Below are 19,737 nucleotides of genomic sequence, written 5' to 3' on the forward strand. Positions count from 1 at the left end.
AGAATCATCTTACATGGTTTAGCCCCTCCTAAAACTTATGATCAAGCTCCGCCATTGCACGTCGTTACCATGCTCCGGGACCTCGAGCGACTGTCATGACATAGTGTAATTACTGTCACCATACGATCATCATATTTTTGCTGCTTCTCCTGCGCAGCTTTGCTAGCCTTGATCAACAATAGACGGTGGAACAAAAAACAGCCACCGAGTCCTAAAACCAAGGAAGGGCGACTCACCCCTGCCCTTCCCGATCGGGAGCACCAGCGGTGGCTTCCGATGCGCCTGCCTTTCCCTTCACCTCACCACTTTGGTGGCTCTAGGGTGGTGGAGAAAAAAGAGCCTATGGTGGCTGAACTCCACCCTTCTCCTCGAGTGCAGTGGCGGCAACGGCTGTCGATGTGTCGTCAACTCACTACTCCTTCCCACATCGGTGGCCATTAGGAAGGGGCTAGTTCATGCTGGAGTGGCGCTAGATTGAAGGACCCGCGCCGAGGTGGAGCCTAGCTCCCTTGGCGTTTGACAGCGAGAAGCCCTCCCTGTCAGTGTGGCGGCCCTAGACAGAAGGATGGTGGCGCGAGGCGGTCGAACGACATTCCACGATGGCTCTGCATGGCTTGTCAGTTCGTGCAGGATGGTGTTGTGGTAGCAGCGTCGACCCTATGCACGATAGATCTAATGTTTGGCAATGGCGTGTACAAGTTTGATGGTCGGCATGTAGTCAGGCTCCCGATCTATGATGGAACATGGAGGCATCGAAGGCTCCTCCGTTCACTTGAAGAACGTTGGGGCAACAACCTTGGGGTTATGGTGGATCCTGCAGGCCGGCTCACGCTGGTATGAGGTGCATCGACTACTTCTCCAATGCGGCATGGCCAGCCTACTGATGTCCATGGTGATGGTCTTTGGTGGGCTTACATACCACACATCCGCTAGTGCCACCCTGATCTAGCGGTGAGGATTGATAGACGTAATTTTTTGAATATCCGTTGCCAAGATGGTATTTAAAGCACACTTCATGTCCGGGGTGAAAACCCTTGTCCCGTCCTTTGTTGGCCGGGTTTAGCCGCGGCGAACTCGCGTTGCTCTATCGATGAAGGCGTTGCCACAGTGACTAGGACGGCGTCAGGGAGTATCCCTTCGTGTAGGCGCCGTTGTGAAAGAAGTCGACATAGTCCTATATGCTACTACATTCATGTGTGTATAATGCGTGTATCGTAATTGCTTTCGTTACGAGGTCCCAACCTTATTTTCGAGAAACACAGAAAAAGAGCTTTGCTAGCCTTGTAAACGTGTGCTTCATTTTTTATGCCCGGATGGAAAAGCCCTTTCGGAAGAAAGAAAGAAAGAAAGAAAGAAACTGGGATCGAAAAGCAATCAGCAGTTTGGGCCTGAGAAGAGTTTGGACGTAACAAGAGGGCCGGCACGAAAAGAAGTCCGGTTCGTCTTAAAAGTTAAGACCCGTAGCACAAATCAGACGGACGCCGACCCCGACCCCAAAGCCAAAGCATCGGCGCACGTGCCGCTCGCCGCGCCCGCACGCACGGACGGACGGACGGGGGAGAGCCGGCCAGCCAGCCCGAGCCGCCGCCGAGAAAGTTTCCAGCGGCAGTTGGGCGGGCCTTGGGGAGGTGAGTTAACACGAAACCGAACCCTCCTCCCGCTTCCGGTTCGTCATTCATTCACCACCGCCACCGCCACCTTCCCCTCTGCCTCCCCCATTCCATTCCATTCCCCTGGGTCCGGTTTGGAATCCGGGGGGGAAGCCACCGGCAGGCGGAAGCCACCGGCGCACGGCATCCCCCACCCCCTCGTCCCCAGCCGCCAGGCGTGCCCCTCCTCCCCGATCCGCCGGCAGCAACGCGCGATTCCGTGCGCCCAAGGCCTGGTGAGCTTCCTTCCTTCCTCGAGCTCTTGCTTTCCGCCCCCTCCTTCTCTACGCGCGTGTCGCTCTAGACGGGACGAGCGGCGGAATGCGGGCTGTTTGCATGATTCGTGGGGGGGGGGGGGGGGGGGGGGGGTTCTGGCTGGCGGCGGCCCGTGGACGATGGGTTTGGTGGCGTTTCTTGCGCGTGAATCTGGCGGGGTGTTTGCGGGATCATGGTGCGTGTTTGTTGCTGATCCGGGCGTTCTGGGCGCCGTGCTTGTGGATTTCTGTACAATCTCTGTGCCCGTGATTAGGCGAGGGAGGGGGAAATTCTGATCCAGCCAGGACAGAACCGTGTTGTATGTAGCTGCTCGGCGTTTTCTGTATTTTTCTTGGCGTCAGCGGGATCATAAGATTTCCTTTCCCTTTTGTGCTGATGGATAACTTTTGGGGAGCTCCAATTGCTGTTTTTTCTCATGGTTAGTTGCTGCTTTCTTATGCCAAACTACTGTGAATGGCTTGCTTCCTGGTGCCAACTACTGTCAATGGCTTGCTTTGCTGTGTCAACTACTGTGAATGCCTTGCTTTGCTGTGTCAACTACCGTCAATGGCTTGCTTTGCTGTGTCAACTACTGTGAATGGCTTGCTTCGTTGTGCCAACTACTGTCAATGGCTTGCTTTGTTATGCCAGCTACTGTGAATGGCTTAAGGGGTAAAAAATCACTAGCTCATGTGTGGTGAACGGATGGCTTCTTAGAGTGTAGTATCGCTTAATGACGAATCGGAAAGTAATATGTCAAGATAACATGAGGGCTTCGTTTGACATTAGTTGATACATTTTGATGGGTAGGCGCAAACACCGTCGTAAAACTATTGTATGCAAGCAGGCGCCAAATTCGTTAATATATGTGTTGCATCTGTGCCCTGATTCAGTTCCTCTGTTCCAGTTGACAGATCCGGTTAAGTTCTCCTGTTGGCAAACTCCCTGACCTGGTTTAAAGGCTTCTGAAGCTGCATTCTGGCACAATATGAAACCTGATTGGTTGATTTTCTCCAAGCTTGATCATAATGGAGGATACCTGCATAAGTTTCCAATTGGCTCTCCAATATCGCATGACATCGGGTTAGGATTGGTATCACAAGTTGGAGCTTTAGTCGAGAGTTCCTTTCAGCATCCGCGGCATGTATCTTTTACAGCAAGTGGTGCAGTTCAGGAAGCATTCAGCTGCTTCAACAAGGTTGCTGGGGCTTTCTATTTCTGCCTTTCTAGAGCATCAAATCCCAAGATTTTACACAGGTTGTCAGCTATTGCGGGCTCTGGTTCAAGAGCCTGTCGGGCACAAATAAAGCAAGCGACCTCTTGCATGCAGCATTTGGCTGGATTGCAAGTCAGAGAAGAACATGCTGTACAAATGCTCTTAGCCAAGCTTGCAAACGCAACGCTTGGGCGAGTGTGGAATGAGGTTGAGGAGCGTCATGCCTGTAACATTCTTATGCTAGCTGCTGCTAGTGTAATACCACCATTTGAAAACATGTAAGGTTCGAACCCCTGCTTTTTATAGAAAGGGAATACAATGCTCTATCGTGATATATCTTGTTGGATTGCTACTGCTTCCTTTCTCTGCCCCGTTTATTCCTGTAGGCTATGCTTTTATTTCATTTTTTTTGCTTTATTAACTGATCATCATTATATGCATTGATAAGATCACCAAAGATGCTTGCGGATTCAATGATGTTGGGAAAAGATGGTGGCCAAATCAGAGAACATGTTGATCAGCCTTATTTGGACGAAAGGCGCCCAGGTTGTGCTCGTGTTGCTGTGCCAAGAACAATATTGCCAGAAAATCTGACAGAACCAACAACTGGGATCAAGTTCCCTACTCTTCTTGAGGAGAATTCCAATCCAACCGCAGAGGTCCTTTTTCCTACTCTCTTTTGTGGATAATTGTGTCATGCACCATTTCCCTTCATACCAAACATTGTTTCCTTTCCTGTTGACCTATTACATGTTCTGCTCTCAGTGTTGTGGCAATTATTTGGACACTTTTGTCTGTATCTTGTTATTTTGACAGTGTCACAATGTTTTATACTCCCTCCGCAAAGAAATATAAGAGCATTTAGATCGCTAATGCTCTTATATTTCTCTACAGAGGGGGTATCAAACTTTTAATCTTTCTTAGGCCTTCAGCATTCCCTTTGACAACAAACAATTAGAATTACAGGTGCTTGTCGGGATGGGTTACAGAAGTATGCGGGTAATGAAGGTCAAAAACCTGAATCTTTATGCCTTTGGATTATGTGAGTAGGCTAAATTTCCCTGTCTGCTGCTATTACTTATGAACTGATAAAAAACTGAGGTACTGCTTAAAGGATGCTCCTTTGAGTTACTGATGTCGTATTCGACTATTCTTATAGATATACAACCAGATTCTATCTGCAACAAGCTGGGTTCAAAGTATGCTTCTGTTCCAGTTGCTGAGCTGAAGGATCACCCGGATTTCTATGAAGATCTTCTGAGGTGTGAATGCTTTATTGATCATGTACATGTGTTAAAATTCTTTGTATGAAGATCTTTCCCATATTCTTGAGCTTACACAGCCTATTTACATGTAACACTTGTGTAAGCTGAACTAGAGAAACGGTTCCATCTGGCAAAAATTCTGGAAATCGTCAAGAAAGATAGCCGTTTAATGTGTCTGTTCATAGAGAAACGGTTCCAAACCTGCAATTCTTTCATGTCATTTTTAGGATTCCCTATTTACCAGCTGTCAGTAGATTCCATCTGTAGGACGCTGTAGGATTACGAGTTTTGATGATGTGTAGGATTTTTCTTTTTCCCTGATACTACATCAGAAACATTCAATTTCTTCCCCACCTGCAACTCATTTGCCTCTGTTGCTAATAAAGTTTTCATTATACTTGCGCTGTTATGCAGGGAAAATATTCATATGACAGTCAGACTGGTAGTTAGCTACAATGGGCTAAGCATAAGCGCAGTGCGAGAGTAAGTATTCTTAAATTCTCGTGCCAACAGTAGCATATTTTGATCCTTATCTATGGTTCAGAAGATATGGCCAAATGCAAGATTGAAGTTAATCGTTTATTTGTATTAACAAACTTTTCAGTGCATTTGAGAAATCTCTTGGCTTTCGTCTGCAAAAGGTGATTGTTGTTAATTCAGCAGCTAGTTTAATATTCTTTGCTATCTGTGATAGGCTTAACAGACCTTTTTGTTTACTTTACGGTCAGATGAATCCTAATACTGATTACCATTGCTTGAAGACGTTTGGGTCTTACTTCAGGGAAGACATCCAAATACCTGTTGTAAGCTTCTAGCCACATCTGGTTAATATTATTTGTTGCGCTTAGCCATGGGATACTATAGTCAGTTTAACTGCAGGGTACAAAGATCGACTTCCGTCAAACATGTGATGGCCAGCTTATAACTGAAGGTTAGTACTTACATGTACGATAATAAGTGCTCCCTGCTTCCCAGAAAATAAGCCCTTCAAGTTTTGTCGTCAAGTCAAGCTTTCTTAAGTTAAACCGAGTTTATGGAAAAAAAAATCAACATCTACAAGACAATGAAATATGTGTTCACAGTATAAATGATTCTTTTAGTACGATTTGAGTTATTTTCCACTATAATATACATTAACAAGGAAACTCTGTGTGCAGTTGATGGCAAACAAATCGGTGCTGTCCAAAGCAAAGATCTTTGCAGTAAGTGCATGCTCCTATATATTTTTTCTGCTGCAGAACTATAGATCATTTACTTACAGCGAGAAGCCTTACGTAAATTACTCTGTCTGAGTTATAATACGCATTTACTAAACCCTGTCTACCAACAGGGGCTTTCTTCGATATGTATATTGGTGACCCACCTGTTTCAGTGGAGACCAAACAAGACATTGCCCAGAATGTGGGTGGACTCATTAGAAGATGCTAGGGTAGCCGACGGTTGAAATTATTTGATTCTTCTATAAGGGGGAAACAACATATATATAGACGGGAAACCAGGAGAAGATCGCTTGTATGTATAGTAAGTAATATATCCGTAACTTGTATACTAGACTAGACTGTGCAAACCTGTAGCGTACACAGAGGCTTGACGTCTTCTCCTGGGCGGATGCCTCCATGATTTTCATATGGGCTGGCATTTGCTATTCCCTGGCCATTGTATCATGTACACTGATTCGGTTATAAGTGTAGCAGAGAGCGCGTGTTTCCTGCATCAATAACAAAACAATGGCTTCGTTTTTTCCGATTGATATCCATGATGCGGTTTTTTTTTAAACCGACCCTCCCATTTTCAGTAAGCAAAGCTATGGCGACAACGGTAGATTGTCTTGAGCCTTATTTCCCCTTTTTACCTGTGATGCGCACTGGATTTTTGGTAGATAAGATCAAGTTATCGGACACCACTCTTTGCAGGTTTTTGTGCAGTGGCGACACCGCTGTCTGGTGATGAAACAACACTTGGTGACCCTTTTCTGTTCTGGTACTTATTTTGTGCCTATGCACACAAAAAATAGACATGGCATTTCAGACGAATTCCATTGCTTCCAGGTGAGATAAATTCACCAGCGGTCATTGTATTTGATAAGGAAATTCACTTTAGTCATTGAACTATGGAATACCCTAATTACGGTGTTTATTGTCACGTTAACGAACATTGCCGGTCACCGCGCACGCTGTATCGATGTATTTGGCACACATGGCATGCTATTTGACCTTTTTGTTAAAAGTAAACGAGAGAGAGAAGCGAATGATTGAAAACGAACAGTCTTCTCATTGATGAATGTTGGGGTATTTATACCCAGTACAAGGCGCTAACTGCACAGGCAGTAACTAGACGGTTGCTAACTACACAACCGACATAAAGCATGGATTATTAGGATGTTAATTAATCCTTAACACTCCCCCTAATCTATGCTTGACTAGGTTAATGTACATCATTTTGATAGACTCATCCTAATATATAGCCGCCCTTGAAAATGTTCATCATCTTCATCTTGAGAAATCCTTGTATAATCTTTAAAATCTCCTCCAAAAATCCTGTGAGAAAAATATGAGGAGAATAGTGTAGATATGTTGCTAAAACTCCTTTAAAACCCCGTGGGGAAAAATAAGGAAAAAATGGTACAACATATAATGATTATTGTCTCGTGATAACTCATTTGAGAAAACCTTTGTAGAAGGATAAAACTCATCTTTGAGTTTAGAGAACAATAAATATGTCTTGAGTACTTCCTTTAAAAAACCCGATAGGAAAAATAGAAAGTATAACATTTGATGTTTGATAACATATTTCCTCATTAAAAACCATTATGAGAAATTTTGAGAGAAAATTCATAAAGGAAAAGAGTGCATCTGACATGCCATTGAAAACTTCTTTAAAACCCAGTGGAAAAAATATAAGGAGAAAATGATATGATATATACAAACACTTGTGTTTATATTGTCTCGTTAAAAACCTTTTATGAGAAACCATTAGGGAAAAACTCATCAAGGGAAAAAGAGTACAATATATGCAATCTAATGATTGCTAACATGTTATAGTTTGGGAAATTACTCCCCCTAAACTTTGCAAATTTGGAGGATGTGTCATACTAATTCCATTGATATGATCATGACATTGTGAATAATCTGTTGGATTTTCATAGTATTTTGTTTGCAAATGATTTCCTCACTTTTCTATAACTATGAGGATAAGTAATTTAGGAGCAATGTGATTTATGATATCGCTCTTCATATAACCTGTAGGTATTGAGTAACACAAGTGGAAGTATCTTGATAAATCAAGTTATGTGATTCTGATGAATCTCAATGACATGATTTTGAGTGTGGTTAATCATTCTGCCGAGTCATACATATTTTTCAATGCTTTTAGATAAAGCAATTATGTCAGAATGATAAGTGAGAATAATCATTAAAGTCCATTTACATGTCTTCCATATGAAGGCTATTCCAGCAAATTCAGTCATTTGATATGGCATCGTTTGGATCAAATAAAGAACCAATATCATTACATCATATCATGGTCATATCTTCTATTTCCTCATGGAAATATCCAAGATTTATTGTAATCTTCAAATATAGGATGATATTCCATATATCAAAGCTTGTACCTTTTGTTGGGGGTTGCACTCTAAACAAATATAGAAAATATGGTGTCAGGCCTGACATAGTTTGCAATCATATGAGTTCTTTGATATTAGTGAGATAGAACTTCGCGTCTTTATGTCACTTTATTATCACCCATATGTAAGAATATATTTGTACCCGATCGGGGCAGTATGACCATACATGTCATTTATTATTATGATATATCCAAATCGAACTTCTCGTATATGTTTGAATATATGTAGAACGATATGTATTCTTGAGAGAATGCTCAAGTTGTAAACTTAAGCTTTTGGTTAAATTCAAAATTTCCGTCTTGAGATGATTTTATGTATGTTTAGGTCTTGTAGAGACATTGATGACAAAATCATCGATATACACAGAGGTGATGTAAGGAAATAAAATTTTGAGATTCCTTTATTAATACATCAACAATTATCATCCTTTGAGTAATCCTTTGAAGAAGGAACTCATTTAGTCGGTAGTACCATATGATTTCCGACTATTTTGAGCCATAGAGTGACTTCTGAAATTTTACACAAATATGTTGCGATTTATTTTGGATTCGGAATTGTAAGCCCTTCAGGGACTTTGTTATAAATTTCCGAAACGAGTGACCCATATGAGTATGTAGTCACTGCATCCATTAACTGCATGGATAATATTATTTGTACTGCCAATTATATTTATTATCTAAACTTAATTCCACTCATACCAAGAGGGTATCTTACATCATAATTTGATGTCGGGTCTCTGCGTGAACCCTTTTGCTACAAGCCTTGCTTTCTCACCACCTCATTGACTTTGTCTATGAATGAGAAGTTTTTAGTATCCCATATGGAAGACACTTATGAGGAGTAGGTATTACTGTGGTAAATACCACTCGTTTGTAGAGCGAGGCTATTCTTCATTACTTGCTTCCTTTTATGTGAACCAACATGAGTGCAAGAGGCACTCTACCATGGATTTTGGTTCAGGGCCCAAAAGGTTTTAGCAATTTTCAGAAGAAATATATGTCGACAAATGTAGACTTAAGTTATATGATTCTGGAGGAATCAATGAAATTTGTGGAAATGTATTTATTCATTTTAACTCCTTATGATTTCCTACAACAATGGAGTCAAGGTGTTTCGATGTCCCGACACAAAAACATTTGTGCACATTTATGTCAGGCTTTGGATGATGAGCATCCAGTGAGGTGTTCTTTCAACTTGATGTTGAATTACATTTACTGGTTGAGGATTTGATTTCCTCTATTTCCGCGGAAGCATATGCGAGATTATATCTCGTGTGGTCAGATTTCTCCCCCTCTTGCTCTCATTTCGGGAGAAGAGTGGATTATTAGGTACCTCCACTCTTTCTGACATTTTACTGTAGGAATATAAAATTGAGTGACACCTTTGTCATGAGTAAATGTATGTGGCAGATTTGCAATGAGTTGCAAATATGTGATTCTAAACTTCTTGTTCAGATTCTTTGAGTGCGTGGATATAATGACTGAATGTCAATAACATATCTAATTTATTTTTCGGCATTCTTTGTGGTACTAATCTCCCCCTAATGCCAGAAATGTCCTTATTGCTAATGCAATCAGCATACGGGCTGTGAATAATTTGATTGACGGATAAATTGTTATTCCTCACATAGATCCCTATTTTTCTGTGAGAGCCCATTGATGTATGCTGGAGTGGTGATATTGGTATGTAACTAGATTATCGCAGATAGGAAATACTTTGTTGATTTCCATGTAATTACTACAAGGGAAAATAGTATGGTATGCAGTTGGTATGATTTATATCATACTTACGGTGTGTAATGTCGTATCTGTCTAGCAAGAGGCTAGTAAATTGCAATTCTATAAGTTTGGTCATGTTATTGATTTCACTATCTTTGATAAGATATTTAACTAAACCATTCTGGGTATGCACATACAGTATTATGTATAATCAGACATTGCTTGTGAAATGAGTTCAATGAAGTTGTCCATTCGAATGGATTTATCCCTTTTTAGGATAACTTGCTCTTACTTTGAGAATTTGAGCAATTAATTTAGTTATATCATTCATGATTTTGTGTGACAAGAGACACACTAGAAATCATTTTATAAATGTTTCCAGGAGTGCCATGAAATATCTATATAATACCACATAATGGTTGAGTAATCCACATATATCTTCTGAATGTGTTCAAGAAAAAATGAGTGGCTCATTTAGAATCTTAAGGTGAGAGAGCCTTAGAACTTATTTCCCCTATGGCACATGCGGTGCATATAAAATCTTATGATTGGGGAAGTATTGTAACTTAGAAAGTTGTGACCAATAGAATTTCCAATAATTTTTCTAATCAATCCCAAACCAGGATCGTAAGGCTTAAAGCCAAGTATTTTGTAAGATTTAGAAAATTATTTTGTACGCAACAAAACTGAGTATGAATTGATTCATACATTCAAAAATTATCAAATATAATGTCCAAGAAATAGGATATTGGACATTGCACTACATGTAGCAGTACAAGTATAGCCAAACAATATTTTGGGAATAATCAAGATATTATATGAGGTCTCCCATATTATTGAAAAATGAATTACGCAAACATATCATAAGCGCAAACGAATTGATCATTCTTTTCTTGCACTATGTTTTTGATTCTCCTTGTGATGAAGATTCGAGAACATCAATTACCAGAATATTTTCTGGTTGTATGTTTGCAAATTTTCAAATATCCCAATGAACTTATTTTCCTTTTAATAAATTTGCGATGTGGTTTGACCATATGTTTGAGGGTTTGGTAATCATATGTACGATATATATGTAACCACACATTTGACATATGTGGTTTGACCATATGTTTGAGGGTTTGGTAATCATATGTACGATATATATGTAACCACACATTTGACAAATTTGAGAGTTGTCTTTGTGATCATTTAAAAACGATCAATTACCATTTAAAAGGTAATTATGTCATTGGTTGTCTTTAGCCTCCACTTTACTTTGAATTTCTCATGGTTCTATTTTGTGACCATTGACTTGCTTCTTAATACTAGCAAATATTTTGAAATAATGGTATAGCACCCATTGGGTGAATATGATGATTTTAAGAAATACTATGTTTCTATACCATGAAAATGGTAATGTCATCATAAGAGGATGTAAAGTGTATTATGGGATATTCAATCGGATTCAAATATGAAAAATATCTGATCATAAAATCTCAACTTCAAGTTGATTGTATAATTACCAAAATTGTAAGGTGCGGTAGACTTGAGGCCTTGAAAAATTATTGGGTGATCCTTCTAAATGTGCTCATGGCAGCATGTTTCTCTTAAGTGAAATATTCAAGGTGAATAAATATTCGTCCATTATGTACTTAGTTTGAGAACTAAGTGAAGTTGGTGATAGACGAAATACATACGAACATAATTAGATATTAAGAGAATAGCCATGGCACATATTCCGAAGGAGGAGTTATAGTGGCCACAGATGCCGCATGTGGATACAATGACTGATGTCATGAATCATCTTACAATAAATACTCCCACAAAATCATGTGTTTACTGTATTTGGAAATGTGCCATGCATTACTTGAAAATGCTAATGCATTTATTTAATTTACTGCTAGGAGTAAGTGGCATCTATGAATAAATGATTTGTTTGAGAACAATCATGGCCAAGGTGATCCTTGGTAAACCTGGGTGTATCCTTCAATATAACACATGTGATAAAATCATTGCTAATGTTTTGGATGTCATTCTCGAGGAAGTGTGTGACTTTAGAGTCATTGCCAAAACGTATAGATTTTGCCTGTTTAACATTGGTTAGTCACTGTGAAAGTATAACCACGATGTGATGTGGACCTTGCATAAGTGTTGAGACACTCAATCATTGCCATAAATTATGGGGTCCATCTTGATGGTGGACGACACTATAATTAGAAATAATGACGTAGGCTCCATTTTCATGTATTTTACCAATGTAATAAAAGGTAATCATTGGAGTATGCAAATTTTTGCATAATTTTCCAAGACCGATTCAAGCAAATTTAGGCTTGAACAATTCATAATGGCACAAAAATACCATTTTAGTATATCACAAATGTGCAAGAGCAATATTTACTATGAGAGTAAAATATTTTGGTGAACAACAACAATGAATGCTTTAGAGGAACAAATTCTAGTACGATTGATGCCTTATAGCCATATGTGTAGACCTCAATTTATATACGATAGCACTTTGAAGATAATCACCAATATGGTGTAGATCTCACAGTAATAGCAAACATAGTCTGACTTTTGTCAGTAGATGTTCATAATTCTATTACCTTATGTTATGCTATAAGAAAATCACTTTGAAGGTAGTCATCAGTCAGAATGACATGATGTAGACCTTGTAGCAATAGTGAATAGTATGCAAAAGTTTGCAGTAGATACCAATATTACCTTATGATATCTTGAGGTAGTCAAATATTAATTTTTGAAAGAGCACTTTGAAGGTAATCATCTTGTAAAATTGACAAGATGTAGACCTTAGAGTAATGGTGAATAATCTGCAAATGGTGCAGTAGATGTCACCAACACCTTGTGTTTCACAAATAATATTTAGGCTATATACACATTAATATTTGGAAAAACACGTTAAAGATAGTCATCTTGCCAAAATGACAAAATGTAGATCTCACAGTAGTGATGGATAATCTGCGAAATATACAGTAGATCCCATCAAGTACCTTGTGATTCCAAATTCAGTTTTAATTATATAATATAGTTGTTGCACTAAAATTACATGTTACGGTGAATGCTTGAGGCAGACACAATGAACATGTTCATTTAATTTCTCTAGATAGAATTGTCATTTACAATCTTAAATGCAGTCTGGAAAATGAGTCTCGTGTCCAAACTTGCAAAATATTTGATCGCCAAGTCTACTATTTAAAGTACGTACACATACTTGATGGAATATTTTGCATGCTATGTACAGAACATAGTTCCAAAATGTTGGAGAACTAAACCGAAGGTTTAGTAAATGCTATAGTAACCCAGGTTTCTGTACAATAAAACTGCATGGACATGTATTGATTATACAGAAGTACAAGGGCGAAATTGAATAATAGACGAAGAGATAAGGTTCGTTCTGGCCTTCCTTCCTCTCCCGTGCGGTTAGGGATTTATTCCCCAAATCCACCGCCGCCAAGGCCAGCCGAGCGCCGATGCTAGAAGGAGGAGCCGCGCTGGAGGGCTTCTTTCCTTCACGCGCCGGAAGGCGTCACCATGCCGTGCACCGGCCGTTGGCCGCTGCCACCGCTGTGCGTTAGGCGGCGAGCGCCGCGCTTGGAGCAGCCTGGCCGAAGGATGCAGCCACGGTGTAGCCGTCCCGCGAGGAACTTGGCCGAGGAGGCGTCTTCCGGACCATGGGTCGTCATTGGAGCTTGCCTTGGACAACATTGATACGCCGTCCTGGAGGTTAGTCTGTCGTCTCTCTACGATTTACCTTTTGGAGATCGTGTTTGAGGTGTTTGGTCGTTGAATCGATGTATTCTTCTCTATTCTTCTGCTATGAACTCAGATGGATGTAATTCTCGTGAGTGTTGGGGAACGTCGCATGGGAAACAAACATTTTCCTACGCGCACGAAGACCTATCATGGTGATGTCCATCTACGAGAGGGGATGAGTGATCTATGTACCCTTGTAGATCGTACAGCAGAAGCGTTAGAGAACGCGGTTGATGTAGTGGAACGCCCTCACGTCCCTCGATCCGCCCCGCGAACAATCCCGCGATCAGTCCCACGATCTAGTACCGAACGGACGGCACCTCCGCGTTCAGCACACGTACAGCTCGACGATGATCTCGGCCTTCTTGATCCAGCAAGAGAGACGGAGAGGTAGAAGAGTTCTCCGGCAGCGTGACGGCGCTCCGGAGGTTGGTGATGACCTTGTCTCAGCAGGGCTCCGCCCGAGCTCCGCAGAAACGCGATCTAGAGGAAAAACCGTGGAGGTATGTGGTCGGGCTGCCGTGGAAAAGTCGTCTCAAATCAGCCCTAAAACCTCCGTATATATAGGTGGGAGGGAGGGGAGGAGGCAGCCTCAAAACCTAAAGGTTTGGCCGAAATTGGAGGTGGAGGAGTCCTACTCCAATCCTACTTGGAGTAGGATTCCACCTTCCCACTTGGAAACTCTTTCCACCTTGTGTTTTTTCCTTCTCAAACCTTATGGGCCTTAGTGGGAACTCATTCCAGCCCACTAGGGGCTGGTTTATCTCTTCCCATAGCCCATGAGACCCCTTGGGGCGTGACACCCCTCCCGATGGTCCCCGGCACCCCTCCCGGCACTCCCGGTACACTACCGATGAGCCCGAAACTTTTTCCGGTAATGCACGAAAACCTTCCGGTAACCAAATGAGGTCATCCTATATATCAATCTTCGTTTCTGGACCATTCCGGAAACCCTCGTGACGTCCGTGATCTCATCCGGGACTCCGAACAACATTCGGTAACCAACCATATAACTCAAATACGCATAAAACAACGTCGAACCTTAAGTGTGCAGACCCTGCGGGTTCGAGAACTATGTAGACATGACCCGAGAGACTCCTCGGTCAATATCCAATAGCGGGACCTGGATGCCCATATTGGATCCTACATATTCTACGAAGATCTTATCGTTTGAACCTCAGTGCCAAGGATTCGTATAATCCCGTATGTCATTCCCTTTGTCCTTCGGTATGTTACTTGCCCGAGATTCGATCGTCGGTATCCGCATACCTATTTCAATCTCGTTTACCGGCAAGTCTCTTTACTCGTTCCGTAATACAAGATCCCGCAACTTACACTAAGTTACATTGCTTGCAAGGCTTGTGTGTGATGTTGTATTACCGAGTGGGCCCCGAGATACCTCTCCGTCACACGGAGTGACAAATCCCAGTCTCGATCCATACTAACTCAACTAACACCTTCGGAGATACCTGTAGAGCATCTTTATAGTCACCCAGTTATGTTGCGACGTTTGATACACACAAAGTATTCCTCCGGTGTCCGGGAGTTATATGATCTCATGGTCATAGGAACAAATACTTGACACGCAGAAAACAGTAGCAACAAAATGACACGATCAACATGCTACGTCTATTAGTTTGGGTCTAGTCCATCACATGATTCTCCTAATGATGTGATCCCGTTATCAAGTGACAACACTTGCCTATGGCCAGGAAACCTTGACCATCTTTGATCAACGAGCTAGTCAACTAGAGGCTTACTAGGGACAGTGTTTTGTCTATGTATCCACACAAGTATTGTGTTTCCAATCAATACAATTATAGCATGGATAATAAACGATTATCATGAACTAAGAAATATAATAATAACTAATTTATTATTGCCTCTAGGGCATATTTCCAACAGTCTCCCACTTGCACTAGAGTCAATAATCTAGTTTACATCACCATTTGATTCCAATGAATCCCACACCCATATAGTTATGGGGTCTGATCACGTCTTGCTTGTGAGAGAGGTTTTAGTCAACGGTTCTGAAACTTTGAGATCCGTGCATTCTTCACAAATCTTTATGTCATCTTATAGATGCTGCTACTACGTGCTATTCGGAAATGCTCCAAATATCTACTCTACTATACGAATCCGTTTCACTACTCATAGTTATTCGGATTAGTGTCAAAGCTTGCATCGACGTAACCCTTTACGACAATCTCTTTAACCACCTCCATAATCGAGAAAGATTCCTTAGTCCATTAGTTACTAAGGATAAATTTTGACCACTGCTAGTGATTCAATCATGGATCACTCTCTGTACCTCTCAACAGATTTTGAGTCAAGGCACACATCAGGTGCGGTACACAGCATGGCATACTTTAGATTCTATGGCTAAGGCATAGAAGACGACCTTCGTCTATTCTCTTTATTCTGCCGGGGTCGGGTTTTGAGTCTTACTCAAATTCACACCTCACAACGCAACCAAGAACTCCTTCTTTGCTGATCTTATTTTGAACTCTTTCAAAACTTTGTCAAGGCATGCATCTTATTGAAACTTTCATTAAGCGCTTTTGATCTATCTCCATAGATCTTTGATGCTCAACATTCAAGTAGCGTAATCCAGGTACTCCTTTGAAAACTTCTTTCAAACAACCTTGTATGCTTTACAGAAATTCTACATTACTTCTGATCCACAATATGTCAACCACATATACCTATCAGAAATTCTATAGTGCTCCCACTCACTTCTTTGGAAATACAAGTTTCTCATAAACCTTGTACAAACCCAAAATCTTTGATCATCTCATCAAAGTGTATATTCCAACTCCGAGATGCTTGCACCAGTCCATTGAAGGATCACTGGAGCTTGCATACTTGCTAGTATCTTTAGGATCGACAAAACCTTCTGGTTGTATCACATACAATGTTTGCTCAAGGAAACCGTCGAGAAAACAATGTTTTGACATCCTACGTGCAATATTTCATAAATAATGCATCAACAACTAACATAATTCTAACATACTTTTAGCATCGCTACGAGTGAGAAAGTCTCATCATAGTCAACTGTTTGATCTTATCGAAAACATCTTTGCGACAAGTCGAGCTTTTCTTAATAGTGACTTATCACCATCATCGTCTGTCTTCTTTTAAAGATCCATTTTTACTCAATAGTCCTATGTGTTGGGGAACGTCGCATGGGAAACAAAAAATTTCCTACGCGCACGAAGACCTATCATGGTGATGTCCATCTACGAGAGGGGATGAGTGATCTACGTACCCTTGTAGATCGTACAGCAGAAGCGTTAGAGAACGCGGTTGATGTAGTGGAACGTCCTCACGTCCCTCGATCCGCCCCGCGAACAATCCCGCGATCAGTCCCACGATCTAGTACCGAACGGACGGCACCTCCGCGTTCAGCACACGTACAGCTCGACGATGATCTCGGCCTTCTTGATCCAGCAAGAGAGACGGAGAGGTAGAAGAGTTCTCCGGCAGCGTGACGGCGCTCCGGAGGTTGGTGATGATCTTGTCTCAGCAGGGCTCCGCCCGAGCTCCGCAGAAACACGATCTAGAGGAAAAACTATGGAGGTATGTGGTCGGGCAGCCGTGAGAAAGTCGTCTCAAATCTGCCCTAAAAGCCCCATATATATAGGAGGAGGGAGGGGGACCTTGCCTTGGGGTCCAAGGGACTCCCAAGGGGTCGGCCGAGCCAAGGGGGGGAGGACTCCCCCCCCAAACCGAGTTGGACTTGGTTTGGTGGGAGGAGTCCCCTTCCCTTCCCACTTCTTCCCTCCTTTTTTTTTCTTTTCCTTTGATTTTCTTTTCTTGGCGCATAGGCCTCCTTGGGGCTGTCCCACCAGCCCACTAAGGTCTGGTGTGTCTCCCCAAAGCCTATGGGCTTCCCCGGGGTGGGTTGCCCCCCCCCCCCCGGTGAACTCCCGGAACCCATTCGTCATTCCCGGTACATTCCCGGTAACTCCGAAAACCTTCCGGTAACCAAATGAGGTCATCCTATATATCAATCTTCGTTTCCGGACCATTCTGGAAACCCTCGTGACGTCCTTGATCTCATCCGGGACTCCGAACAACATTCGGTAACCAACCATATAACTCAAATACGCATAAAACAACGTCAAACCTTAAGTGTGCAGACCCTGCGGGTTCGAGAACTATGTAGACATGACCCGAGAGACTCCTCGGTCAATATCCAATAGCGGGACCTGGATGCCCATATTGGATCCTACATATTCTACGAAGATCTTTATCGTTTGAACCTCAGTGCCAAGGATTCGTATAATCCCGTATGTCATTCCCTTTGTCCTTCGGTATGTTACTTGCCCGAGATTCGATCGTCAGTATCCGCATACCTATTTCAATCTCGTTTACCGGCAAGTCTCTTTACTCGTTCCGTAACACAAGATCCCACAACTTACACTAAGTTACATTGCTTGCAAGGCTTGTGTGTGATGTTGTATTACCGAGTGGGCCCCGAGATACCTCTCCGTCACACGGAGTGACAAATCCCAGTCTTGATCCATACTAACTCAACTAACACCTTCGGAGATACCTGTAGAGCATCTTTATAGTCACCCAGTTACGTTGCGACGTTTGATACACACAAAGCATTCCTCCGGTGTCCGTGAGTTATATGATCTCATGGTCATAGGAACAAATACTTGACACGCAGAAAACAGTAGCAACAAAATGACACGATCAACATGCTACGTCTTATTAGTTTGGGTCTAGTCCATCACGTGATTCTCCCAATGACGTGATCCAGTTATCAAGCAACAACACCTTGTTCATAATCAGAAGACACTGACTATCATCGATCAACTGGCTAGCCAACTAGAGGCATGCTAGGGACGGTGTTTTGTCTATGTATCCACACATGTAAATGAGTCTTCATTCAATACAATTATAGCATGGATAATAAACTATTATCTTGATACAGGAATTATAATAATAACTATACATTTATTATTGCCTCTAGGGCATAATTCCAACAGTCTCCCACTTGCACTAGAGTCAATAATCTAGCCCTCACATCACTATGTGAATTACATTGTAATAAATCTAACACCCATACAGTTCTGGTGTCGATCATGTTTTGGCCGTGGAAGAGGTTTAGTCAGCGGGTCTGCTACATTCAGATCCGTGTGCACTTTGCATATATTTACGTCCTCCTCCTCGACGTAGTCGCGGATAAGGTTGAAGCGTCGTTTGATGTGTCTAGTCTTCTTGTGAAACCTTGGTTCCTTTGCTAAGGCAATGGCACCAGTGTTGTCACAGAACAAGGTTATTGGATCCAGTGCACTTGGCACCACTCCAAGATCCGTCATGAACTGCTTCATCCAGACACCCTCCTTAGCTGCCTCCGAGGCAGCCATGTACTCCGCTTCACATGTAGAATCTGCTACGACGCTTTGCTTGGAACTGCACCAGCTTACTGCACCCATTAAGAATAAATACGTATCCGGTTTGCGACTTAGAGTCGTCCGGATCTGTGTCAAAGCTTGCATCGACGTAACCTTTTACGGCGAGCTCTTCGTCACCTCCATACATGAGAAACATCTCCTTAGTCCTTTTCAGGTACTTCAGGATATTCTTGACCGCCGTCCAGTGATCCACTCCTGGATTACTCTGGAACCTACCTGCCATACTTATGGCCAGGCTAACATCCGGTCTAGTGCACAGCATTGCATACATGATAGAGCCTATGGCTGAAGCATAGGGGACGGAGCGCATATGCTCTCTATCTTCATCAGTTGCTGGGCACTGAGTCTTACTCAATCTCGTACCTTGTAACACCGGCAAGAACCCTTTCTTGGATTGTTCCATTTCGAACCTATTCAAAACTTTATCAAGGTATGTGCTTTGTGAAAGTCCTATCAGGCGTTTTGATCTATCCCTATAGATCTTAATGCCTAGAATGTAAGAAGCTTCTCCTAGGTCCTTCATAGAGAAACTTTTATTCAAGTAACCTTTTATGCTCTCCAAAAGCTCTACGTTGTTTCCAATCAGTAATATGTCATCCACATATAATATTAGAAACGCCACAGAGCTCCCACTCACTTTCTTGTAAATACAAGATTCTCCAACCACTTGTATAAACCCAAATGCTTTGATCACCTCATCAAAGCGTTTGTTCCAACTCCGAGATGCTTGCACCAGTCCATAAATGGATCGCTGGAGCTTGCACACCTTGTCAGCATTTTTAGGATCGACAAAACCTTCGGGTTGCATCATATACAACTCTTCCTTAAGG

At 42.0% G+C, this 19,737-nt stretch overlaps 1 protein-coding gene across 2 annotated transcripts; it reads left to right on the forward strand.

Annotated features, from left to right (window-relative positions):
• The first annotated feature begins 1,476 nt into the window (after positions 1-1,476).
• LOC123403212 (fatty-acid-binding protein 2-like) lies at positions 1,477-6,128 on the forward strand. Of its 2 annotated transcripts, none has more exons than XM_045097161.1 (11): positions 1,477-1,885; positions 2,812-3,398; positions 3,569-3,779; positions 4,087-4,162; positions 4,280-4,382; positions 4,800-4,868; positions 4,990-5,026; positions 5,114-5,188; positions 5,265-5,316; positions 5,543-5,587; positions 5,716-6,128. In XM_045097161.1, exons 2-11 carry the CDS (start codon positions 2,893-2,895, stop codon positions 5,811-5,813), a joined length of 1,272 nt encoding a protein of 423 aa, XP_044953096.1. In that variant the 5' UTR covers positions 1,477-1,885; positions 2,812-2,892; the 3' UTR covers positions 5,814-6,128. The 2 variants fall into 2 exon arrangements, with proteins under 2 accessions (XP_044953096.1, XP_044953097.1); XM_045097162.1 differs by having other exon boundaries at positions 1,478-1,628.
• The last annotated feature ends 13,609 nt before the right edge of the window (positions 6,129-19,737 follow it).

The sequence above is a fragment of the Hordeum vulgare genome, chromosome 6H, assembly GCF_904849725.1.
Source record: "Hordeum vulgare subsp. vulgare chromosome 6H, MorexV3_pseudomolecules_assembly, whole genome shotgun sequence".
Classification (NCBI taxonomy): domain Eukaryota; kingdom Viridiplantae; phylum Streptophyta; class Magnoliopsida; order Poales; family Poaceae; genus Hordeum; species Hordeum vulgare.

Coding starts and splice junctions, on each gene's coding strand:
- LOC123403212 (XM_045097161.1), top strand. CDS start 2,893: ATGAAACCTGATTGGTTGATTTTCTCCAAGCTTGATCATAATGGAGGA. Junction 5,189..5,264: donor AAGACATCCAAATACCTGTT/GTAAGCTTCTAG, acceptor GTTTAACTGCAG/GGTACAAAGATCGACTTCCG. Junction 5,317..5,542: donor TGGCCAGCTTATAACTGAAG/GTTAGTACTTAC, acceptor CTCTGTGTGCAG/TTGATGGCAAACAAATCGGT.